This window comes from Egretta garzetta, unplaced genomic scaffold (assembly GCF_000687185.1).
Source record: "Egretta garzetta isolate BGI_Z169 unplaced genomic scaffold, ASM68718v1 scaffold38, whole genome shotgun sequence".
In the NCBI taxonomy this organism is placed as follows: Eukaryota; Metazoa; Chordata; class Aves; order Pelecaniformes; family Ardeidae; genus Egretta; species Egretta garzetta.
In genome coordinates this window covers 943,097-969,190 of record NW_009260667.1, presented here as the reverse complement: position 1 = coordinate 969,190, position 26,094 = coordinate 943,097, and the positions used below count along the sequence as shown (strand labels likewise).

Genomic DNA, 26,094 nt, shown 5'->3' with positions numbered 1-26,094 from the left:
TCGGGCAGCGGGCAGCGGGGCGTCCCCTGGGCGCCGCTGGCGGGGGTTTCTCGGCGGAGCGGTGCGAGTCCGGTCTCGCTGTAAATAACAGTGCCCGGGAGGACTGGCCCGCAAGAGGCAATCCAGGGGTTTGTGCAGCATACAGGTTAGGTTTCTGCTGTCAGCAGGCGACATCCTGCGTGGATCTCGTTCCGTGAGTTTTTGGTAGGCTTTCAGCTGCAGCTCAGTACCAAAATACTGAATAAAAATCATGAAGGTGACTTGCTCTGAGGGGCAGCTACATCGTGCACAGTGCATCATTGCATTTGATCCTCGTGTGGTTTTTGTAACACATGCAAAAGTTTGGTTGTGCCTGAACTATTTTTTTTTTCCTTCTGTTTGGTGAGACCCCGTTGTTCTACAACCTGTTTATTCTGTGAACTCATCGTTGTTTGGGTCAGATGGATAGGATGGAAGTTTGGGTTGGGTGGCGTGAAGAACCCATGCATCTGCCTGCTGCCTTGGTTCACAACGGGGAATCCCAGCTTGTTATAGGTCAAAATACAGGCAGAGTGTATGATGCCCTGCTGTACAGGGTACACCCGTGTCCATACATCAGATGAAGCTATGAATTAGTTCAAGGATAAATTAATAGTTTTAAATCATGCAGTTGTTTTACATGAGTGAGAATTAAAGAATGGTGAGGAATCTTTGTTTTGGATTTACCTTTATTTCAATATTTTGAACATTTTGCCTCATTTCTTATTGCTGTGTTGGCTGTTGCTTACTACCTTGCCAGCTGATTAGGTCGTCATCATGCTGACATATTGTTGCTGATGTACATCAGCAGAAAGACCATTATCGATTGTGAGGGGAATTCATGAAAACAACACATTGACCATCCGGACTTCTTTTTAGGATTAGTTCCAGGTTTCATGGACTTCTATCAGTAGCATTAATATTACCCATGGAATTAAAATAGGAAGAAATCAAAGTCCTTAAAGATTTATTGCATGTCCTGTGTTGCTTGTCTGAACACTGTTACTCTTAAGACCTTGTACTTTTCTCATTTATTACCTTTCAGCTTGAAAGTTTCATTGTGGGTCACTGACATTCTTTATTGTCCCGTGGTTGTTAATTTTTCTATAAATACTAGTTCAGTCTTAAAAGAACTGAACAAACCGGGTTTTGTACAGTTTAGAACTAAAGTTGCATATTTCAGATAAGGCTAAATCATCATGGTTTGTGGTATTATAGATCCTAGCCAAAATAGATACATTTTTTTTGGCATGGATTTTCTGGGTACATTGTTCCTGTTGACATATATTGAGTTTCTACTGGAGCTGGTAATAACAATAATTTTCATAAAGCAGAATACGCTATTTTAGATTACAGTCCAAACGTTGACATGAGGATTTCTACAGATTTACAGTGTTAGATGAACATAAACTTTAAACCCAACCTGCTTATTGAGTAATAAGTTCCTCAGTACTCCTTACTCAGTAGCTAAATTAAACAGTAGTTTGCATACTGTCAAGCTGGAGAGGAACAGGTTGGACAGGGCCTACCAGGCTTGCTTTTTAAATCCTAACCCTTCAGACACTGGAATGCTGTTAACATTCTCACCTAGTCGCTTTTCCAGGCTTCTCACTGCAGTTAGTCTCTCACCCACAGCAGAGGGCACTTCTGATTTAATACTACATCAATTTTGCACCACCTGTGTAGAGAAGCTCCCTTTCAGATTTATACAAAGGAATTTGAACATGCATGCACATGCATTTTCTTCATAATATCTCCACAATTACTTTTGCAACGTGTCTCTTTAGATTTGAGAGTTGTAACACAAGACTGTGTTGCATTGATACTAGAGAAGGTTTGATGGCTGGTGGTGAATGAAACAATGCAAAAAGCACGAGATTTAAAACCAAATAAATTAGATTTGTGGTTATCTTAAATTCATTAGGATTGATTTTATAGTCCTTTAACATACAGAGTTTGCCCCATGGAATAGCTGCAGAATAAAATCTCTGAGAGCCAGACATACTTATAGCTCCTATTTAGAATATTCCATGATCCTTGTTTCTACCTATTTATCAGGTTAATGAAAAGTTCCTTTATACAGGGATGTTAGCTAATGTCTAATAGCTGTTTGGTCTTGGGCTGCACAGTTAGGAATTGCATGCATTTTTATGTAGCATAACTCATAAAGTAAAATTAATATATTGTAATAAAATGTCACATACTGTAATAAAGTCACTTAATAAAGGAATTCTATGTTTCCATAATTTATTTCCAGTTATGTTTTCTCAAAACACTTAATACATACCAAAGCAAGAACATAATTAAGATTATCTCATTGTATTCAGACTCAGCTTCTCATATCTAAAACTCACGGTCTCTATAATTAAGACTGACTCCACTCTGAAGATGCTTGTAGTCATATCTGGTTCTGCTCCTAAGTAGTCCCGTTGAAGCCATAACTACAATTTCTGATTTTAAAGTTGAGTATTTACAAGATCAAGATCTGTGCAGCTGGATGCCTTTCTTTATTGTAATATATTTTCTTACAACTCCTAGTCTGGTTTTGTTTAGTACATTTATTACCTCTTCTAGAAAACCAGTCTACCTTCCCAATTTAATACTAATCAGATTATTTGTCCCGATTTCTAATGAAATCAGATCTATAGTACCAAGGGGAAAAGGTGTGCATGTCCAAATAGCTTTAGTGTGGTTGATTTCAGTGAAGTTTGACTGAGGTATACAGGTGTCAAAAATAAGTTGCTACAGGTTTTGTGAGACTAAGGAGCTGTGGAAAGGAAACAAACTCCACCTGTGTCTTGAATGTGGAAAAAGCTGTGGTGTAAATGCATATATTAATAGATGCCACATTATCTGTGTAGACCAGAACATTGCCTTACAGATGTATACAGTAAAGCTTTAATTTGTACAAGCAAGCACCTGACATCTGATCAGAAGGACGTTGGAGTTGATTTTTCCCAGTGCTCACTGGATTATTTGTGAGTGCCTTCAGCTTCCTTTGTTCTTGTTCCCATGACTTGGCAAACATCTTCCTTATCACAACAGAATCTTGTCTCTTCCATTTGAGTAAGAATGACGTTCTCTATTTTTCCAAGAAGTAGTTTTACACAAATTATATGCCAATGAGTTAAGTATAGGGCAAATAAAGCAATAAATGAAAATAGTATTTCTGCAGGTTTCACCACATTTGCTGATGTGCTATCTTAGGTTTATTTTACTATAGGATGAAGAAATTTGTACTCTTTACACCTTATTTGAAAGAGAGTATGAAGAGATATCCTTAAATGTTGCTTTTGAATGTCCCACATAATACTGATTCCAGGAAATAATTTCTTGCATTCTCTCTCCATCTTTGCTCACACCGATACGGAAGATGAATGTCTACTACTTTTTTTTCCACTGTTTCTTTTCTGCCTTCACTCTTTCTTGTGTATCCATTATCAGAGAGACAATTGTGTAAATGGGACATAGGCTTCAGAACTTCTATCTGGCAGATTAGACAAGTCAGATTTTTTGGCACCAGTTATGACAACTTGGGAAACTGGAAGTACTCACTACTGGGGAAGATTAACTAAATTGTAAGCTGCCACAGTCTTTTAGCTCTTAAGTTTGAGGGTGGTATAAAAAACTTCCTTGTACAGTTTTGTTAAAAGAAAGCATAAATAGATGGTGTCTTCTTTCCTTCCTCTGCAGCAGCTGATCAGCTCATTACTACTTAGGTCCTACAAATAGTAATGCCAGCAATCTGATTGGTAAAATACTGAATTTTGAGCTTGTATTTTGATAGGCACAGCATAGGAAAGAACACATTTTTTAATTGTCTATTCTTTTGCTGGTCTGGGATCTTCAGCAATCCTTCCCTTAAGAAAATGTGTAGTTCCATGAGCACTGGAATTAAAGGAGCCTGGTTTCCTTCAGATTTGGTTCTCTTTGTTGGTTGATATTGATATACAAGGTGTGAACCTTTCCTTCATGGGAGCAGTTTATAGATTCTCTGCTTTATTTAATCACCTGTTTTCAAGAAATAGTTGAATTTCTCAGTCCTTAATTGCTTTGTTAGATCTAAGGAAGAATGATCAACAGATTCAGAAGTTTTGGAGGAGGAGTAGAAGCAATGGCATATAATCCCCAGGCATGTGTGCACAGATGTGTGTATGCAGTGTGAATATGTATACCTGCAAAGCCCTGGAAGTCATATCTCAGTATCCTTTTTGTGGGTCATTCCTACTTCCTACTGCATCCTTGGTTAGATGTCCTTTAATGCTATAGTTTTCAATATGTGTCTTATATTAATAGAAATTGTGAAAGGACTGTGAAGCTTTTTTTTCTTGTCTTTGTAGGATAATACATTGGTGTACAGTTGAGACAATGGAGTCCATGCTGAATAAATTGAAGAGTACCGTTACAAAGGTAACGGCCGATGTCACCAGTGCGGTCATGGGAAATCCTGTTACCAGGGAATTTGACGTTGGCCGACATATTGCCAGTGGTGGTAATGGGCTTGCTTGGAAGATATTTAATGGAACTAAAAAATCAACAAAACAGGTGGGTTGTCAAGTAAGGACCTAAGTTTATAAGCATTAAGTACTGATAGGTAGCAGCTGGTAAGTGGCATTTAAAAACAAAATCCAACTGGGCAGACTAATGCTAAGGGTAGTACTTTAAGTAAAACGAAACAAAGAACTCAACACTATTTAAATATAATATTCTCAGCTACATACGTAATAGTTGCTTTAAGCCTTCACTGCTGGACGAAGAAGTGGTTGTGCAATCACAGCATACAGTTTGAGTCTAAGATCAAGAATTAATCTGAATTAAAACTGATCTGACAAGAAGGAAGAAGTTTGTTTTAACATGGATCAGTTCCCCAATTTGTTGTAGCTTGTGCTTTTTTTGGCAGCGGTGCTGGGGTTTTTTCAGTTTAAAATAATAGTGAAGTATGCCATCATTTTTTTGCAGCAAAAGAGACTGTAGTTTTTTGCTCAGCTGCCATACAGAAATGGAGGGAAATGTTAAATCACGAGATACAGTAACAGGAAGGCATGGGACAGAGGAGGAGGTTGTGGAGGATGAGAGTTGTGCCTTCCCTGTGCTGCTTTCATATCAGTGTTGTTCCCTTTTAGTTTCCATAAAGTATTAGGGTTTAGAGCACTAGTGTATAAACTTTTGACTCACTTGAAGTCACATGTATAAATAAAAGTGGGATTGTGACTTTGGAAGAAGGTTTGCTAGAAACAGAGTTTAAGACTGCTGTTATAGAAAATTATTTTGTTGTACTGGAGAAATGTGAAATGTCTTTTTTTTCAAACTTGGAGAGGAAATAGATTTTTCAGTGAGTAAATAGACGAGTTAGTAAGTTATGGCCTTCAGTTAAACTTGATGCTGAACTGATGTGAAGTCACTTAAAATCAGTGACAATGAATCAGCTTGCTACAGATGTACCAAAGAAAACAAATGGACACAAAGGAATAACTTTGGAAAGCGTATATACAATCTGTTAGATAGTAGGAAAATAAACGGTAGGAAATACAGCAGAATTATGTTATGCAGAATAAATAATCTGTGGAGAATGTGTGATCTGACTGTGACAGAATCTGAAAAATGTTAGGCGGGTACTTTTGCCATGTTCTCAAGCCTCTGGCTAGCTGTTGCAGGACTGTGTACATCTATTATTTACTGAATTTGCCACATGTATGAATTGGGGTTTTTTTTGGTCTTAGTTGACTATACAAAGGAGTGACAACATTGCAAGTATGGTAATTTTGAAAGGTTTTATTCAATCTCTGTGCCCAGTAAGCATTTGAGCAGGTGTAGCTTTGAGGGCCTGGAAGGTTGTAGCAAGTTTCTTTCACTACCTGATTAACAGAGTGTATGTTACTTGCTTCCTGTCAATCATGTTTTTCAAGCCTTGAATGGGTATTCTGACCACTGATTTTGCAGAGTTTTAGTTCAGGTGTTACCACATGTGATTCTGCAGTATCTCTGTAAACCCTGACTAACATCTATACATTTGTATCCCATCATTAGTCATTAAAAATACAGCAGCAGTTGTACCGCAGGGAATTTTAGTTGGCTGGTGATTTGACATGCAATTTCCATTCATTATTAATATTGCCAGTTAGGTAACATCATGTCAACATTCAGTTTGCCGTTGCAAAATAAAACTACACAGCAATACAAACAATTTATGTTGTATTGTATTGCAGTATATCTGTTCTTTAATATTATTTTTAATTTTTCTTGCATGTACCTTTTGAATGTTGGCTGGGCAATATGGAAGTGGCTTGCTGGCATTTTCCAAGTGGTAGCAGTCACTGTTGTGAAGTGATGCACAGATGATTTCCTGTATTGCAAGTGTGTATATCTAATTTGAAGCTACAAGCACTTAGCTTTTTTACAGTAAATGTGTATGGTGATCAGACAAGCAGAATGTAAGGGATTAATTGCCCATGTTGTTGTCACTTTACAACAACACAAGTAATAATTTAAGTCATTGTAGCCAGATAAAATGGCTAAATTTGGAGTTTTGGCATTACAGAGAGAGCTGATCAGAAATGTTTGTTCTCAGGACAAATAGAAGTCAGTAGTCTTACAGAAGTTGGTCAGATGAAGTTAAGATTTAAAACATGGATTAATTTGGTTCATATTTTAAGTCAGTGGACAGTTAAAAATATTCCATCTCTGGTGACAGTAGACGTGTATGATTTTATTCCTCTTTTCAGAGTTCCGCCTGATTCCTGCCTTGCTGGTTTTCCTGCATTTTTGAATGTTTACATTTTTTTTTATTGTGTCTTGTCTTTTCTTGCTTACTTTGTAGGAGACTGAATAACAACCTAAGAGAATGTGAGGAAATTACTTACCTGTGTGCATATGTTTGTCTGGTGCTATTTGACAGCTGATTTGCTGCTGTTCTTTTGAAAGATTTATGAATCTTTCTGGTTAAACGTGTATACATGAAGTAGCATGTTGCTAATTTTACAGTATATACTTCTGCTCATCTTGGATTTGTTAACTTTAGTCTTTATGCACTTATCTAATTTTTTTCTGGCATAATATGGCACTTTTTCTTTCTGCTTAGAAAGTGTGATCATAAAGAAATAGGGTAAGGTCACTTAATGTTCTTGTTGGCAGCTCAGTCATAAAAACAAGCAGAATTAAGGAGATAATGGTTTGCACTTCAAGACTACTGTAGCTATGTTTAACTTTTACTGTGGTAGTACTAAATACATTAATGGTACTAAGTCAGCTTTCTGTTGTTTCGGCTTCCTACTATTCAAACTTCAAAGGCTAATTCATTTTAAAACTGAAATAGTTATATACCTTATGACTGAAACAAACTGATGGGAAAGTAGGGTTATAAAAAAACACCAGCAAACTTCTAAAAATAAAACCTGCAAAAGCTTCAGGAAAATATTTTTCTGGCAAAAGACCAGAGTAATACTGGAATGCTTTCCAGTATTTTAGTTCAGAGTTTATTTTGCTTTGCACAGTGGGAGGCTTTGGTAAAACATCATGTGTTTGCATATTGAGTTACATTGATTATTCATTAAAAAAATGCCAGAGTGCATATGGGTAAAATAGAGAATAAAAATCAAAGGGAAAACAAACATAAAGTTTCTAAAATCAAGTACCCTGTCTGCTACCTTAAAATTTTTTTTGCTTTTATGTTCATGACTTAGTCTTTAACATGATCACGTGATTTTTTTTTCCACGAGAGCACTACATCATTCAGTTCACAGGATAGATAGTGAACTGTAGTTATTAAATATTGTGTGGGTTTTTTTTTTCTTCCTTATTGTTCTGTGGCTAGTCTCTGGCATTATTACTCCACACTATTCAAAGTGTCATTGAAAAAAGAATTGAATTTCTATAGCATTCATCACTACAGTGCTTGAATGTTTTACAGGTATTTTTAATATGCTTTCTCAGTATGCAATGAGATGAATAGGAAGAGGTGTTGATATTCTATTATCATTACATTTCCACAGCTTTTAGTCTTTAATTTAGAAATGCTTTCTAGTTTTGTTTGCATCTCTTTCGACACACAGACCCAGTGTGTTTCTCAATTCTTGCCTTCCTCTTGGGGGCAGGAGAGAAAGTGTGGCATGCCTTGGTTGCCTGGTTGCCTTTTCCTGGTTAGGGGCAGAGTACATCAGCAGCTAGAATGGAAGTGATGAGGCGCAGCTTCCCAAGAAGCATCAAGGTTAGGTGTACTATTTATATTCTTTCCCTTGTTCATGGCCTTTGTTGATGGACATAAGCAGTACTTCTTTTTCCTTGCATGGGAACAGAGTAGAACTTGCTTTTAATTTTGACTACCTGCTTTCTTAAGATCTGAGAATTATTTTTCTCTCTCTCTCTGCTGCCATTTAAAAAGCACTGTATAAACTCTTCCAAGTAATCTCTTGGAATCAGGTTCTTTCAGGTTCTTTCTCTCAGGTGGGATGCTTTGCGGTCTTAGTATTTTACGCTTATTAGTAACCAGGGCACATTTGTTGCAAGAGCAGCAGGCCATCCCTGTTCTCTTCCAGACTCACTTTCCACATAGTGAGCTGTCAGAATGATAGCATGACTCCTCCCTACTAGTGCCCACATCCCCCCCCCCCCCCCCCTTTTTTTTTTGTTGGCTGTTGTATTGGCTAAGATAGGAACAGGATTTTTGCATTCTCTTTGATTTATAAGGTATTTACATGGGTAAATAAGGACATGTCTTTTAAACTGTCAGCGTGTGTTTCAAACTGCATAAGGAATGCAGGATTGCAAATGGATTTGGAGGATGTGGTGGGTTGACCCTGACCAGCAACCAAGCACCCACACAGCTACTCACTCACTTCCTCACCTGAGCAAGATGGGGACAGAAAATAGGAAGAAGAAAAGCATGAAAACTCGTAGGTCAAGACCCAGATGGTTTAATAGGTGAAAGAAGAGGGGAAAAAACCAAGCAAAGCAAATGAAATTGCTCACCACGTCCCACAGGCAGACTGATGCTCAGCTAGCCTCCAAACAACAGGCACTTCGGAAGCCAAAACTCCGTCTTTCTTGCTCTACCATAGTTTTTATCACTGAGCATGATATTATATGATGTGGAATAGTGCTTTGGCCAGTTCGGGTTAGTTGTCCTGGGATGTTCCATCCCAATCTCCTGCTCACTGTGGGGGCAGAGTGGAAAAAAAGGGAAAGCCTTGAGAAACAGCCAAAACATTGTTGTGTTATCAACACTGGTTTAGCCACCAATCTAAAACACAGCGTAGTATGGGAACCTGTGCAGAAAGTTAGCTCCATCTCAGCCAGACCCCATACAAAGGAAAACTGGCCAAAGAAGTTGGGAAAAGGAAATCAGGGCATTTGGTGATTAAAACTACAAGGATGTAAAACCTTTGTGAAGGGATATATTAGTGAATACCAGGTCTTTGAGACAATGGTCAACAGGATTCCCTTGAAATACACAAGCACAATCAAAGAGAACTGGTACACACTTTTCTGTTCAGTGTCTAAAAGTGTTCTAGAAGAGTTGATATGGTTATAGCCTGATTAAACCATGTCCTGTCTCCTGCATGTTGTGGACAATACTTACTCCTGTTTGCACAGGTGACATTTAATTCCTTGGCAAAGGCCTTGTAGAACTTAGAAACTGATCTTTTCAGTGATTCATGTTAAAAAATCTGAATTCTTGGCCGTAACAACAAATGTTTTCTTGAAGGTCTTCACCCTGGCAAATATTTACATGGTACAAATCATAACACACAACTGTCTCAATGTCATCACTGGGTTTTACCTAACCACTTTGAAGTAAAGCACTTAGCTTAAACATGTGGGAGGTGAGACAAAAGATGCAAACTAGCTCAGGACTGAGATTTAAACTTAGATCTCTTGAGCAGCCAGTCTAATCCCTTACTTACTTGTCCATACTTTCTAACCCAGGCAGTAGCGTTAACAGTATACTGTGTTGAGACAAGAGCACGTTAAGCAAGGTGTGTATACTTCCTATCACATAAGAAATGAAAATTTGTGTCGTTAAAGATAAGGGTTGTTTCGTCTCTACTTTTTCACTTTGTGGAGAGTGGGGGTTTTTTAATATATTTTAGCTTTTTTATGTTAAATTTATTTTTATATCATAAAGTTGGAATTACGACACAACTGCAGAATTAGATAACAAGTAGTCATCTGCAGGAGGAAGCTACTCTTCCTTCAAACCTATGAAATAAGGAAACCAAAGTGGAAACTCCCCTAGAGCTTTCTGTGGAGAGAAGTAGTAACTATGTAAGCCTTTGCAGGCTTTCATCTCAGTAATTTTCCATGAACGTAGGTACAGGAAATGGAATTCCTATCAATCGGCTACAGTCAGTAGCCCTCCTTTTTGGGGTTGAATATTCTTGTAAAACAGAAAAGGAAAAACAGAAATAATGTGTTCATAGCCAAAATTTGACAGTGTTATTTGGTTCATGCAGCATAAAACCATGAACACTTTTAAACGTTTCTAAGCATACTATGTGGTTTCAGTAATTTTTGTGCATTGAGAGTGTGTTCTATGGCCCATGACTTGGCTATCTCTTCATTCTTCTGTACCATAATAACTGGTGATTTATAGGGGTTAAGATACTATATTGTTGATATGGAATTCTGGATATGAAAATCAATGCTGATTATGGAATTGAATTTCAAAAATTTGAATATTTGAATATTTTGAATTATTAATATCAGAATACATTTAGCATTTTAGTGTCCATGAGCAGAGATGTCTGTATGCTTTCTTCTTGTATCAGATGTTACATGAAAATGAAAGTGTTGAAAGCAAGTTGTCACACAGCTGAAATTATTTTGATTCTTCACACTCCACAGTAACTACATCTACAAAATTGATGTGATAGCAATGATTTTCATACCTAGAATACTACAGTTTTGTGTATATACTTACATGTGAGCAAATTTTGGATATGTAAAAGTTACATCAAACTTCAAACAAACCATGCAGGATTGCAGCAAGCACCAATAGAACATATTTGTAGCCATTATAAAATATTCAAACCATTGCTGACGTCCTATACTATCTGATCTAAATATTCATTTTCTGTTTATTTTTACTCATCATTAGTGCTTTCAGAAGTGCTGTATTAGTTTGAAATTTTGCTGTTGGTCACATACTGCTCAATACATTCACACTTTGTACTGGATAATGTGTATTTTTCAAAGAGTGGGTATGGTGTATGTCTTCCATCCCCTGTCATTGGTTCCTTCCTGCCTTGTGTCAATGTTAATGTTTGATCCATCACACTTAAGAGTTGAAGCATGGAGCTGGTATGGATAGAAGCAGGAAAAGTGTGCTTAGTTGAATTAGTTATAGATGTTCACCTGCTAATGGCTTAATGAAACAGCTGCCAGCTAAAAAACGCAAACCAATTTTTGTGTATTGGACTGAATTCCTTTTTTTATATAGCCTATTTCTACAAGTTTGGGTTTTTTTTTTAAATCAATAATGTAACTGTTCCTGTGAGATTTTAATTAGAATAGTGGTTATAAAATGTGCAGTGCAAGAGCATAGACTTCCTTTTGGGACTGAAAACTGTATTTTCATACTATTTTCTACTGGTTTCTAACCTTTATTATTATTATTCGTAATGCTGTTACAGGAGAATAAGAAAGTCTCTGTTTCATGATAAAGTTTTAAATTCCTTTTTTCTTCAATTGATTTATTTCTCTCTAATGCCTTCCAAGATGGTGTTGTAATCTAATTTTTTATTTCACATCCACCTCTGTAATTTCAAAGTTTCATATACATTTCTTAATTTTCTCCCACTCCATTTGCAGAGGTTAGTTGGAAGAACTATTTTCTCTGGTTTTAACATCTACCACATTTCTGGGATTTCTTTTTACATGTTTAAGCATTAAAAAATTTCTTAATGTTTTATCCTGTGAATGGCCTGATCAGATTAAGTGATTATTGTGACTATAAATTATCTTTCATGATGTCGAGTTTAATCTACATTGTACTGGTTTGGAGCAGAACGCTGAGTCAGGGTCTGGTTTAACGAGTCACCACTTGATATATTTAATGCCTAATGAATGCATATATGCTCAGAATATTTTAATTGTTCATAGTTGATGTAAATGCTTTCATCTACTTAAAATCAAGCTGATTTCTGTCCTGTGGATCTGCTGCTTTGTCATTATGCAGATAGTGGTTATAGTTTACATATATCCATTTGTAAGTTAAGGAGCAGTAGTACCTTAACTCTTGAAATATATATTCCAGAAGTTATATACAGTAACCTGTGTGATTATGACTGGGATAAAGTAAGGAAATTATGTATATATACATACACATACATTGAAATAATTACTGCATTGATGAGCTTGTACTGTTGATTCAAAAAATGTGTGTGTGTGTGCATGTAATTGTGTGTAGGCTTGGTTTTTAGCTGTGTTATCTACCAAGTGAATTTTGTTGCTTATTTCTAGGAAGTGGCTGTTTTTGTCTTTGATAAGAAGCTAATAGACAAGTATCAAAAATTTGAAAAGGATCAAATTATTGATTCTTTAAAACGAGGTGTTCAACAGCTAACCAGGCTTCGACACCCTCGGCTACTTACTGTTCAACATCCATTGGAAGAATCTAGGTAAGCTGTAGTAAAATTGCAAACAGACTTTCTTAATCATTGTTTTGTTATTGGACATAAAATATCTGGAACATTCAAGGCATACATCTGATGAGATTCCAGTTTACTGTATTTACTTATGTGAGAATGGTGTTCACCCCACTCTCAGAGGGTTTCCCCCCCCGCCAAGCCACAGGATGCAATTCTGGTGTGAATCTAGTGAAGCTAATTAATAATCTGTTGCATGGTCTTAGTCCAGTTCCAGCTATAACGCTACATACGACCCTTACAGCATGAAAATGTGATAGTTCAAATAATTTCACTTTTAAAGAACTCTCTTAAAAATTATTTTCTTTCAAAAGTTTGTTCATACATTTATTCCATTTATGAGATGTCTGTACTTAGTGCATGTGAGATTGGAGCTTTTTGGTAAATTGTGTGTGTTGTCGCCACATATGTGTTTAAAAGGTCCTCAAATGCCAATTGAGGGAGTCAAAATTCGGTGTGTTTTTGTAGTGCTTATTTGATTTATGTAAGGTTGGTCACTAGGAACAGTAATGGGTTAGTCTTACAGATCTATTGTTCAACTGTAGTGATAACAGCACACTAAAATCTAACAAAGTGAAGGTTTTTTGTTAAAATAGAAAACTGATGCTGATTCTACTGAGGAAGATCATGAAGGTTTTGGAGGGTTTTTTTTCAAACTATTTTTTCTAAATGGTGGCCTAATAAAGATTTGTGTACATTACCTTTCAAACTTCCATATTTTGGATTGTGTCTATTAACTTGCATTTTTTCAAATGTACTGGCTTCTAGGAGCTGACAATACTGTAAGGAATGCTTCTTCATCTTTGTGATGCCTACTTTGGGAAAGATTCCTTGGATTAAATGACACTTGCATATTCATATATATATCCTTCCTCTAGTACTAAACACACTTTGCATTAACAAGTATTCAAAGCTGTCATTGCCCCTGTGGTTCAGAATGTCCCTCACAAAAGCCTAAGGAAGATTAATTAGGTAATCGAAGACAGCTCTCAGTATTCTACAACAGTAAATGAACTATTACATGCTAAAGGGCCTAGGGTCATCCCAGTCATAATGCATGCAAGTGAATCCCAGAGTATATCCCAGGCTTCTTCCTAAAGTTGTCACAGTATTTCAATTGACTCAGCAACTGCATTTGTAATAATTTTTTCTCTGAATTCTGCACTTCAGAAGAAAAAGCTAACATTCATACCTTGGAGTGCTAGGAAAGCTTTGGTGGTGTTCTTGTGAAGAATTTAAGTCTTTTGAAGTAGAATTAACAGTGTAGTTATGTCAGAGTTCTCGTTCGTGAGTTTTTAGCAATGCCCTGTGCTTTGCTCCGGTTTTTCTTTCCATACTCCGTGCACTCAGCTACTGGTAGAAACACCAGCAGCACAAAACCCATCTGGTTGTTTGCTATGTTGGAAACTGATGTAACTGGTTTTTCGAAGGGGTTCATAAAATAAAAGTTTGCTTAGAATATTTGTGTGTGTGACCTTGTGCTGGCATGCTGTAAGATTTCTTTAGAATTGCAGTTCTTTCCAGAGTGCTTATTCTTGAAGAAATCTGTCGGGGACTCCTCCTGGCTAGACTGTAGCTGGTCTTTTTTTTAATGTCTCCAAAGTAATATGCAGTTGTGTTGAACTGCTTGCAAGTCACCCTTTATTCCTCCCTTGGGGGGCAAAGGGATACTTGGTGTACCTGAACAGCTGAAGTAGATACAGAAAGAAAGGCCATATCTTTCTGATCCTAGTGTGTAGGTAGCTTTTCCACTATTAATAGAATATTTCTACTCCAAATTATTAGTATTCAATACAATTATATTTAATATATTTGTTATATATATTATGATGTATACATCATTTTTACATTCATTTGTATAATGAATAACTATTATACTATAGAAATAAAAGATATTTACTTACAACTGGTCTTGAATTCCAGTAGCAGCACAGATGACCAATGTTACTCTATATTTAACTTGTTATTGGAGAAAAAGATAAAAAAAGCCATATTATAAGTCCACTCATAATGTCATTACTACTCATTAAAAATAGTAGTAGTGTGAAGAGTCCCAGATACTTAAATTACTAGACATTCCATCTGTTGCAGTTTTTCCCAAAGCATATGCATTTTTGGCCATCACTGTTATTTTTAACTTGTTTTCTTTTTATTGTGTTACTTTGAATTTCATTTTGAGATTATTCAGGGAACTGTTAAAGAAGCTGCACTGTATGGCAGACATCAGCTTCTGCAATATTCAGTTGCTTTAATTAGATTTGCCCCATCCTGCTGTTACTCTGGTTTGGGTCCTTATTTAATTAGCTCCTAAAGTAAAAAAAAAAAGCTATCTTTTCATTCCCTCAAAACAACAGCAATCAGAGAGTTTATGTTATGAAAACCACTGAATAACTGTTCCCTAGGTATTTTCTATTGTCTATTCCTTAACCATAACTAAATGTATAAGCTCCATGGTAAAGTTGAAGTCAGATTAAAAATTAAGGACTTCTGTCTTTCTGTGCTCTGATTCTTCTTTGTGATTACTACAGAAATGAGTTTTATAGCCCTAGTTGTGTTAATGGAAACATGAAGGGGATGGCGTTAACAGAATAGTAAGGGAGGAAACCAAGCAAAGAAGTTCTATCAGGTTGACTGACACTTATGAATCAATGTATTTTAATTTTCAGCTGTTTTTCCTTCAGAAAGGCAGTAGATAAAACTGAAGTAAAATTAAAATCTGGATGAGTAATAAGAGGTTTGCATGTTTGGTCAGCCTTATTTTACTTCAAAGAGCAAGCTTGTTAATTGTTGAGATACATAAAAGCTGTGTAGTAGATTCATGGTGAGACATTGTGTCTTCTGTGATATTTTTAAGGAAAGAACAAAAAGTTAGGCTTCTGTCTTCTTGCCTGTAACTTTATTATTAAAAAAATTGTATCTTTATTACTGTTACTCGGTCTCAGTTTTCTCTATTTGTAGTGGTGCAGTATTTAGTGTTCCCATGAATTATTCATCCTTAAACCAGGTATGTGTGCTACCATTCAAGCAATGCTTTCTCCAAAAAAACTTTAAAACAATTTAGAAGTGAGGTGCAATGATTGTCCATGGCCTCTAGTGCTATGCAAACCAGTGTGAAGAATATGGATATAAAGAATGACTATGTTTATGTTACATGAGAGACACATTGTTTTCAGGACTTTGAAATTTGAAATTTTGAAGCACAGTGTTACAACCAGTAATTTCATAGAACCATAGAATCATTTAGGTTGGAACAGACCTTTAAGATCATTGAGTCCAACAGTAAACCTAACAGTGACAAATCCACCACTAAATCATGTCCCTAAATGCCACATCTTTTAATGTCCCATCTACACATCTTTTAAATACCTCCAGGGATTGGGAGTCCACCACTTCTCTGGGCAGGAAGAGTGTAGCTGCCTGGTGGAAAAGGACCTGGGGGGGTGCTGGTCAGCAGGTGGCTGAATATGAGCCAGCAGTGTGCCCAGGTGGCCAAGACAACCAACAGCATCCTGACTTGTATCAGAAATGGTGTGGCCAGCGGAACTAGGGAAGTGGTTCTTTCTCTGTACTTGGCACTGGTGAGGCTGCGCCTTGAATGCTGTGTTCAGTTTTGGGCCCCTCACTATGAGAAAGACATTGAGGTGCTGGAGTGTATGTGCAAAAGTTTGCTTACCTGTGCTTTTCAAATACTGTTAACACAAAAATGCATAAACAAGACCTGTAGGTTTTAATGAAGAAAACAGTGGATAAAATAATTTAGAAAACAGTTACTTTACATGCAAACCGAAGTTCATACAGTAAGCGTATTTGTGTTCGCACCTCTTCTTTTCTCTTCATTTGCAAAGTAAGAGAATATTCAAGTGCTACGTTACATTGTATTAATTTTGTTTCTGATCATTGTTTGACCACATTAAGTGGTCAGGACATATCTATTCCAGGCACAGCTAAAAGGGTGATTTTAGAAGTTTTAATAATAGTAAGAATTATTTGTTTGATTTTTCTGGATCAGGACAAGAAAAGCATTGTTTGTTAAAACTTTGTAATAAATCATTGTGTGCATCATTAGTGATGTATGTGAATGTTAGAGAATAATTTAAGCTGATACCTATATGCAAATATTTTTTGAATACTCAGATATTTATGTATTTCTCTAGTATAATATTACTTACAATGATTCAAAAGCTGAGCTATGACATATTTTTAGGTAACACCAAGTGCTCCAGTAATGTATAATATGATGTCTGTATGGTTCTTTATTTGCATTCCAGAGATTTATTACATTTATTTACAAGAAATGTTTTTATGTATTTCCTCTATAGAGATTGCTTGGCATTTTGTACAGAACCAGTCTGTGCAAGTTTAGCTAACGTTCTTGGCAGCTGGGACAACCTACCTTCTCCTTTACCATCTGACATTAAAGAATACAAACTTTATGATGTGGAGACCAAATATGGTTTGCTTCAGGTATGACACAGGTTGTCCTTATAATTTTCATGTGCTTTTAGTATTAACGATTGTTTTATGAAGTTAATAAACTGCCAAATTTTTGTCTGCCTATAGTAAATCAAATAATTGGGAAATGAGAGGTGATAGTGCCCTTATAACTGTGAGTATAAGAGAGGATGAACACTGGAGGCTCTAAGTAGCTACTGGTTTTGCTTATTCTGACATGGAAAATATTAAATCAAATTCATTTTTATTTTCCATATGAATGTGCTACATCTCTCTCACCCTTATGTGAATCTTTTCTTTACCTTCTATGGAGGAACAGTAGTTCCCAGGTTTTATTTGGTGAATGTGTTGATCAACTTTGAAAAGCATTTTTGTTCTTTTGCTGTGATAGTTAATTGGCATTCGTAACCTCATCTGCTGATTGCCCATCTGTGTTTAATTTCCTTCATACATAATTTTTAAGACATAGCCTAAAATAGTGCTGAAAAATTGTTTCTTACTTAACTTATCAATGTAACTGTGACTACAGGAACAGAATTTTTGTAAATGTCTTACAGGATATTTGGGGAAATATTTAACCTGAAATAATAATCTTTTATTAACAGGTTTCTGAAGGCTTGTCATTTTTGCATAGCAGTGTGAAAATGGTCCATGGGAATATTACTCCTGAAAATATAATTTTGAATAAGAGTGGAGCATGGAAAATTATGGGCTTCGATTTTTGTATCCAGTCAACAAATCCATCTGAACAAGAGGTAATAGATCTTTGTATTTATCATCGTTAAATTTCAAATTCAGATCTTTGTCTGAAACCAGTTTTATGACCTTTCTTTTCAGTCCAGAATCACTTATTTAATATTCACCTCTGTATTTTGTTGGCAGGAAGTTTGAACGTATGGTCTGGATTGAAGTGATGCCTTTGGTCATCACAGAAAAAGAGTCTGAGTTGGCTCAGTGGAGTCAAAGTAGACTAGTGATGATTTCAGAGGCTGAAGCCAACTAGTAATGGTTTCAGGGGCTGAAGCCTGTGCCACTTCTGCTCACCTGCGTGTTGGTTGACATGCAAAGATACCTAATTTAGTCTGATGCATCTACTCAGTGCCTGGTTGCTACCTCCTAAAATGAATTCCCATCATAGCTCATGTTTCCCTCTTACAGCAGCGCTTTGATTTTACGTTACACTTCCTAATTCTAATATTCAGACTTAACTGTATCAGCTAATCACTTAAGTTACAGACACAGATTCTTAACAGTTTTGCTTTCTCTCTCTCTGTTTCATTCATAATTGATTTTTTTGCTGCTTGAGGTTTCTTGCTTAAATGTTCTTTAAAATCCCTTAATGTTCTTTAAAAATCCCTAATAAATGTACTTTCTTTTACTTCTCTTGTAGCCAAAGTTCCCTTGTAAGGAATGGGATCCAAACTTGCCGTCCTTGTGTCTTCCAAATCCTGAATATCTGGCACCAGAATATATTCTCTCTGTGAGCTGTGAGACAGCCAGTGACATGTACTCGCTAGGAGCTGTTATGTATGCAGTGTTTAATAAAGGGAAACCAATTTTTGAGGTCAACAAGCAGGATATTTATAAAAGCTTCAGTAGACAGCTGGATCAGGTATTTGTTCTATTTGTGATATTGTTCATTAATATTCATAATGGAAAAGTTACTGTTTTAAAATAGATTTAAATATTTAGAACACAATACCAGTGCTCCAACATAAACAATCTGATAATGGTGTCTTACCTTGTGTGCCATCTTTGTAACAAGAAAAAAGAATCATAGCTAAATATGGGAGCTAAAAATATGTGTAGAGAAGGTTACATATACCAACTTTATAAACTACAAATTTCATTTTTCACCTGATTTCTCTATAAATCTGTTGAATGCTGGTCTTGTGGAATCAGTACTTTACCTGTTGGGGTGAACTGTAGGACCATTGAAGATGGCTGAGTTTAAAAGTAATTTGATCACTTGACATTGCAATTAGTATCCATATAGCTATCAGCTATTTCATGTTCTTTGTGGACTATGAATGTTAACAGAAGTCAGTTACCAGAATCAGCTGACATAATGTACGCTTATATGCAAGTTTCCTTTGTCGTTAACTTCTTCGGGTGCCCATTGCCTTAGTTGTGTGTACTGTGTTTTAATGTGTGTAGGCAACACCTTAGATAATAACATGTATCTGTTTAAAAATACTGAACACAATGAGAAGTTGGAAATAGGGGAATGTGACCCAACAGCAGGTAGGCTGTTGGGAGACAGAATAAGACTATGAGGGATCAGAAGCAAATGGGTTATAAAAGGGGAGAAGGGAGGGATATCAAAAGTGTGGGTAGAGAAACCATCAAGAGGACGATGTATATTGAAAATAGTTATATGCAGGATTTTCTGACTTCATGGTGCATGTGCTTAAATCACTTATGCAGCTGAGCCGTTTAAGCTCCAGTACTCTCCAGAATATACCAGAGGAGGTGCGTGAACATGTAAAGCTACTTTTAAATGTAGCTCCAGCAGTCAGACCAGACGCAGATCAAATGACTAAGGTCAGTGCATGGAAAATACAGTAGCCATAAGAAAGAAGGAAGATAGTGCTTGATTTGTAGAAACAATAGAGCTATTTTAAAGTGTTTTCCTGTTAATCATTTTAGTTGAAATGTTAAATATTTTTTAACTGTTTTGGAAATAATGATGTCAGTTGATGTCAAAAGTTGTCCTTATGCTGACCTTTGTTAATATGGAAGAAATGGGTGCTGAGACAGAATTTAGAATAATCATTCAATGCAATACTACTTTGTTGCTTTCCAACACAGTTGGAAGTATTTTCTATGCTATGTTTTTATACAATTCAGTCTTTAAAACTGTATTGGAAGGATTTTAAAGCCATAAAATGATAAAGGGCAATAAATGTAAGGATTAACTTTTGGCTTATGATTGTTGGTGTGTTCTTAAATATGCAGCAGAATAGCTTAAAATATATTCAGAGCTTACTTGCCACAATAAAGCAAAAATTAATTGCAGGTAGGATAATTCAGGTTTTAACTTGACAAACTGTTCTTTTGCTTTCCTATCTGAAAGTAGATTCTGAAAGCATGATTCTTCCTTTGTCTTATACTCTATTTTCTCATATCTGATAGCCTTTCAGGGTCCTGCTTATAGACTTGCTTAGCTAAACAATTTTCTTCTTTTCCTGTCATATAAGATTGTATGCAGAGAGAGCAATCAGTGTCTTAACAGTTGGAAGAAATAGTGAGTGAAGAAGGGAGGGGGAGCAGGTAATGGTTCTGCCAACATATATGCTGAAAGATGGGAAGTGAGGAAATTGGCAAATACTACTCAGGTATCAACACACTTAGCTGAAGGACTACAAGAAATCTGTAAATGGTTGTATTAAGCAGTATGGTTTTATAAAGATGTTAAGTCTCTTTTACTATGTCTTCACTGCAGACTGAATTGTAGGGTAGAGATACTAGAGCTTTAGTTCTAAAAGCAGTTTGTTATGGCCAGCATGACATGAGCTAAAATGGAGCTTGACACGGGCAAATTTACCTTGCTAGTTTTAACTAGTTTGTGTTGACCTGTGTAGAATTCCACTATCATATACCTTTTGGTGTGTGATCTAGAAGACAGAATTTAAGTCCACAGTACAGACTAGCTTGAGTTCTCTGCTGACAGATTCTTTTCTTCTGTATTGCCCTACTCCAATATGCTTTTCTGATTCTTTTTTTCTTTATTGCCCTACTCTTACTGGCTTTTCTTTCTGACTTACAGCAGAGCTTCTTTAAATGTTTTTATATCCCTTCTTTTTGCACAAAGTTTTCAACTGAAATTGTGTCTAAATAGTCTGAGAGACCATGCTTTGTCTTTAACTGTTGCAAGCCTGTGAGGTTTGATATATCCCTCCCTAAAACTGAGAGTTAGCAGGAAGGAGAAATCTTACCCATGCAAGGTTTGGAATGCAGAACTTTTCATATGAAGAGTCTGTGTAGGTCTGGGATAGACACTCTTCTACTCTTTTTGTTCATCTGCTAACTGAAAGCTGAATATTTGGGGATGGATTTTTATATAAAACAATCTTGTTATCATCAGGCATTTTTACCAGTCTTTCATTAATGATGCAGCAGCTCTACCAGTATTAATACGATACACATTGGCTACAGATGAGACCCCCTGGTATTTTGTTGGTGCCATCTTTATAAGCCTGGTCTATGCATGTACATTGTCAGACAATACTTAAGAAAGCCTGTGCCCTCTTTGCTGAAGTCATCCAAACGTAGGAGATCATGTGAGAAATATAGTGGACAGGATTTACAAGTGAGTCTGAACATTGGAGAGAAATTTATATAATTACATATTTATTGCATATAAATGCTTATTGATTCATTAGAAGTTTCTAGGGGAGGTAGCCAGATCTGGATGGCCTAGTAGGTAATACTTTGTTGTAATATTAAATAGCGTAATTATTCCTAGAACTTTTGATCTACGTTTTTAATTTTCATTCCATTTTTTGTAGACAAAACGTAGTTAACTTAGATACATGACATGCATGGGTTTCTTTAAAATGATAGGAAAATTCATTCTTAATAATCAACCTTTATCTGTGAATATTGTACTAAAGTATGTAAAAAATGTACTTTTAATTGTTAGTTGCAGGCACGTCATTGTAAAGGTTTGCTATAGTGCATTGAACAAGTAAATAGATGATTATATTTTGGAATCTTTGTAACAGTGTCAGTGTTGTCCCCCTCCAGATCACAAGCTTTTAATCTTATTTTTAGATACCATTCTTCGATGATGTAGGAGCAATGACGCTTCAGTATTTTGATTCGTTATTTCAAAGGGATAACCTTCAGAAATCACAATTTTTTAAAGGGCTACCAAAGGTTCTGCCAAAACTACCTAAGGTATGTGAATGATGTTTTGAAATAGTGAGTTTAAAAATAGGTGAACATCTGCTAACATTCTGAATCTTAGAATGCTGGACTTTATGGAGCATTGTACCATAATAGACTGTCATGAGACTGTCAGAGTAGAGTAGTAGGAAAGAAGGGGAGATTAGAAAATAATTGGTGTGGAAATACTCCTTAGCTATGAATAAAAAATGGCAAATTGTGCTATCAGTGTAAGGAATCTTCATTTGCATGTCCTCCTGTAGTTCATCCCACTTTGAAAGGGAGTTGTCTTCCCTCCATTTACAAGGCTTTACCTTTGTTTCCAGATGCTATCATAGCTCTTTGAAGTCATCTCGCCACCTTTTCTCCTAGTAAGATTGCTTCAAGTTTTTTCATAGCAAGGCAGTACTTTTAATGTTGAATGATGCAAAGCTTCCTTCTCTCAACAGACTAAGTGATTGCTTGTACTAGCAGTGCCCAGAAACCTCAAAGTCAAATGTCTGTCATTACAGATTTCTTCTGTGTAGTGTTAGACACGATCTCTAGACTCACTCGTTTTCCTTTTGTGGTATTCTTAAATTTATATAAAGCATAATCCTTATGTGATAGAAAAATAGCATTAGTTTAATACATAATAGAATAACTGAGCTTCTCACCCATTGTGTTAAATTTCTTTATTTTTAATTCTGTTTTGCACTATGCAGTGCAAAATTCAGACTTCATGTTTAATACTCTCTTCTTTTTAATTCAGTAGTTTTTTCCTTTGATCCAAATTATTGATGCTTTGAATTTGGAAATAGATGGGACATATTTCACCTAACTTTAGACAGCCATTGACTGACCTAATCATCTTTAGGGCATTAATTTTTTTTTTTTTCTGTCTTGAAAGTATATTTTATGAGGGAAGAGACTGTGCCATTGAACTGTGTATTTCTCTTTATTGACTTTAAAAGCATTTAAGGATGCCTAACTCTGCAGTAGGCATATCCACAGTGTAAATACCTATTTCGTCAGTAGAATCCCGTTTAGGCAATGTACCTGGAGTTTTACAGGGATGCATAGTAGAATTATGTGTTTGTTCAGTGAGTGATATGGTACTGAAAAACTGATTATTTGAAGGGGCTCTTTTTAGGGTCTTTTTAAAGAAAGCATATAGGGTAAGGTTTTCATAATTCATGTACGTAGCTGAAAGTCCTGTTTTCTGTACACTTAGTTACTTTTTGTTGACCTTCACAGTTGTTATAATCTCCAGTTATGTTTTGAGTGCAAACAGAGAAAAGTAAGCAAAGTAGCACAGTATAAATTAGCTAGAGTATACTGTGAAAAGAAAGAGCTCAAACCTGAAAATTGTTTGTCTGCTTTTTTGTAAATACAAAGTTAATACAGAAGCTGTCAATTTGGCACAATAGTAACTTACTGCAATGCAGCACAATGTGATGCATGCTTGGTTTTTTTTTTTTTTTCTTTTAGCGTGTTATAATTCAGCGAATTTTGCCTTGCTTGACTTCTGAATTTGTGAATCCTGATATGGTACCCTTTGTCTTACCTAACGTTCTTCTGATTGCTGAAGAATGTACCAAAGAAGAATATATCAGGCTCATTCTGCCTGATCTTGGTCCTGTCTTTAAGCAGCAAGAACCAATACAGGTATGTTAATATTGTTCAGATTACAATTTTTCTCTTTGGGTTTTTGTTGTCCCTGATAAATGACTAATTGTTCTATTTCCCTTTTCATACAGATTGCCCAACCTGCTCTGTAGTTGTCCAGGCAGTCAGTCTTGATTCATACGAAACAGATTTTTTCCAGGAAATTCACAAAGCCTCTACCCCTGCTTTTTTAGATGGATTTTCTGAGGGTATATTTGCATTTATAGATGAGATTAGATTAGCAGAAAAAGAAGCATTTAACTTACCACTCAATTCTTATTTTTGGTTGGTTGTAGAAGGTATATTTGTAAGCATTTTATCACTCATCTAACCAGTCTGAGCAGGGTTGTACAGTATATGTACTTGCACATACTCTAAGAGTAGCTGAACCTATGATTTTTTTTTCTTTTATCCAGATTGCTGACACTGGGATCATGGGGTAGAAAAGTTGTAACTTTGACACCCTCTTAACAGTGCTGTTTATTGATGATAATAAAATAGTGTTTATTTGAGAGCTGTGCACAAATTTGTGAAATTTGTTTTGTTTGATTTGATAAATGTGTAAGTAAAGTACGCTCTTAATCTGTTGCTTACATGCATAACAGCAGTAAGACATTATTATTACTGTAAAGGAGCAAAACATTTGCATCCTATTGTCAACACTAAGTGCGTGATGATTCCTGAGAATTCTGTCACTAAGTTAGGCATTGTGCCTCCACAGAGAAAAGACAGCTACACATTTCTTCTAGCTCACTTTGTTTTACTGCTGGATGCTATTATTTCTCTCCAGAGCACTTAAAGGGCAAGATAAACATAGGAATGAACAAGTAGACCTTTTATTTCTGGGTTTCAGAAAAACTGGATCAGAGAACTCTTATTATACTGTGAAGGGGGGGGAAGCAGGTATTTGTGTAACTGAGAATACCTCAGAAAGTTAGAACTACTTAAAGCCGTTTACTTTTGGTACACTGAGGCTTTATGTTAGCTTTGTTGTTGTCTTGAAAAAATTTAACATCTAACTGACCAAAAGCCAGCGAACATCTTACTTGTGCTGTTTCATCCTAAAAGGTAATACTGTGTTTTGCTACCTTTAACATCAGATTTGTGAGACAATCCTCACTGCAAAAAGTTTGTCTCAAAGTTATATCTGGGCCGTAATGGGCACAAAAGTTGTTTTATTTCTTGAGAAATGAGGGAAGCAAAATACAGACTTGGGGTCAGCTCATAAAGAGTGAGCTTTGCAAAGTTTTTCTGTAGCTTTGTAGATACTGTATATTAAATTCTTGTGTTGACATTTTTAATGCATGCTGAGTACTAGATGGCTTATTCCACTATTATTTCTGTGATCTTTCTAGTATGGCAAAGTCTGTTTAAGTTATCTAGGACAGGTTTTCTAAGTTAATGTACCAGGAATTCAGGAAAAAAATATAAAGGTTCAGAGTGCCAGAGGACAGAATTCCACGTCTGACTGTCTGTGCAAGACAAAAACATCCAGTTCCTGTGTGTTTGTAACTCATGGAGAGGGGTGGATGGGGAACCTGCCAGTGTTTCTTCCAAATGCTCTCTCAAGATGTTTTAGTATGAGGGGCCTGTTGCTTGGCTTTCGTAGCATACTTGTGTTAGGAAGTGAATGTATCATAGGGAAGCTGTTGGAATTCAGTATGAAGAAATTTTTATCCAGGGTTCACAATGTCTTTGTAAGAGGGAATTTGTAATATGAAAATGGAATATTTAGTTAAACTACTCATTCATATCATACTCTTGGAGTTAGCCTGGAGTAACAGGTGTGCTGTAAATTAACATCCTAGCTTACTCTGACATAGCTTCATCCCTGGAGGTATTTAAAAGACATGTACACATGGTGCTTAGGGACATGATTTAAGGGTGGACTTGGCAGTGCTACGTTAACAGTTGGACTTCATGATCTTAAAGGTCTTTTCCAACCTAAATGATTCTATGATTCCCAGTGTATACAAACCCTAAATTTATATCTAAGGGAATCCATACAGGGTTAGCATATGATGTGCTCTAAATTTCATATTCTATCTAATTCAGTACACCAAAGTGTACCCTGACAGGTAGTGGGCTCTGTATTAATGAATGAAGCACGTCTTTAGCATTATTGTTTAAGAGTGCAGCTGCTGCTGCTTGCTTATTAGATGGTGTGTGTGTTTTTCTGTGACTGTTGCATCTTAGTTTCAGATAAGAAGTATCAAATATGACCCTAGAAAGCTATAAATAAAAGGGGTTCATTGGAACAGCATGAATTACATTCTAGTTAAAGACGGGTCGAGAGAGAGATCAAAAACGATTCAGCTTTATCTTACCTTAGTTGAAAAGCACTGACAACCAGTGAATAACAGCTGAACTGCTTCTGTGAAACCTAAATGACTGTATAGTACAATGTTTAACTTAAAAGTAGTCTGTTATATGTTCAAACACCTGG

General features: G+C 36.2%; 2 protein-coding genes across 4 annotated transcripts in view; one reads left to right on the top strand and one right to left on the bottom strand.

Annotated features, from left to right (window-relative positions):
- DEPDC4 (DEP domain containing 4) overlaps positions 1-174 on the bottom strand; it is a 14,995-nt gene extending 14,821 nt beyond the window's left edge. Inside the window, exon 1 of the mRNA XM_035900994.1 lies at positions 144-174. Coding sequence (XP_035756887.1) covers positions 144-174 — 31 coding nt within the window. The remainder of the gene's footprint in view (positions 1-143) is intronic.
- Positions 175-4,362: 4,188 nt separating this feature from the next.
- Positions 4,363-26,094, top strand: part of SCYL2 (SCY1 like pseudokinase 2) — a 37,058-nt gene continuing 15,326 nt past the window's right edge. For 2 of the 3 annotated variants that reach the window (XR_004842851.1, XM_009645590.2), the window contains exons 1-8: positions 4,363-4,563; positions 12,475-12,632; positions 16,979-17,123; positions 17,717-17,866; positions 18,502-18,723; positions 19,539-19,655; positions 21,888-22,013; positions 23,472-23,648. Coding sequence is in view for 1 of the 3 variants with exons in the window: in XM_009645590.2 (XP_009643885.1) it covers positions 4,387-4,563; positions 12,475-12,632; positions 16,979-17,123; positions 17,717-17,866; positions 18,502-18,723; positions 19,539-19,655; positions 21,888-22,013; positions 23,472-23,648 (1,272 nt within the window). In the remaining 2 variants the exon portion in view is untranslated. The remainder of the gene's footprint in view (positions 4,564-12,474; positions 12,633-16,978; positions 17,124-17,716; positions 17,867-18,501; positions 18,724-19,538; positions 19,656-21,887; positions 22,014-23,471; positions 23,649-26,094) is intronic. The other variant, XR_004842852.1, reaches the window with a different exon arrangement.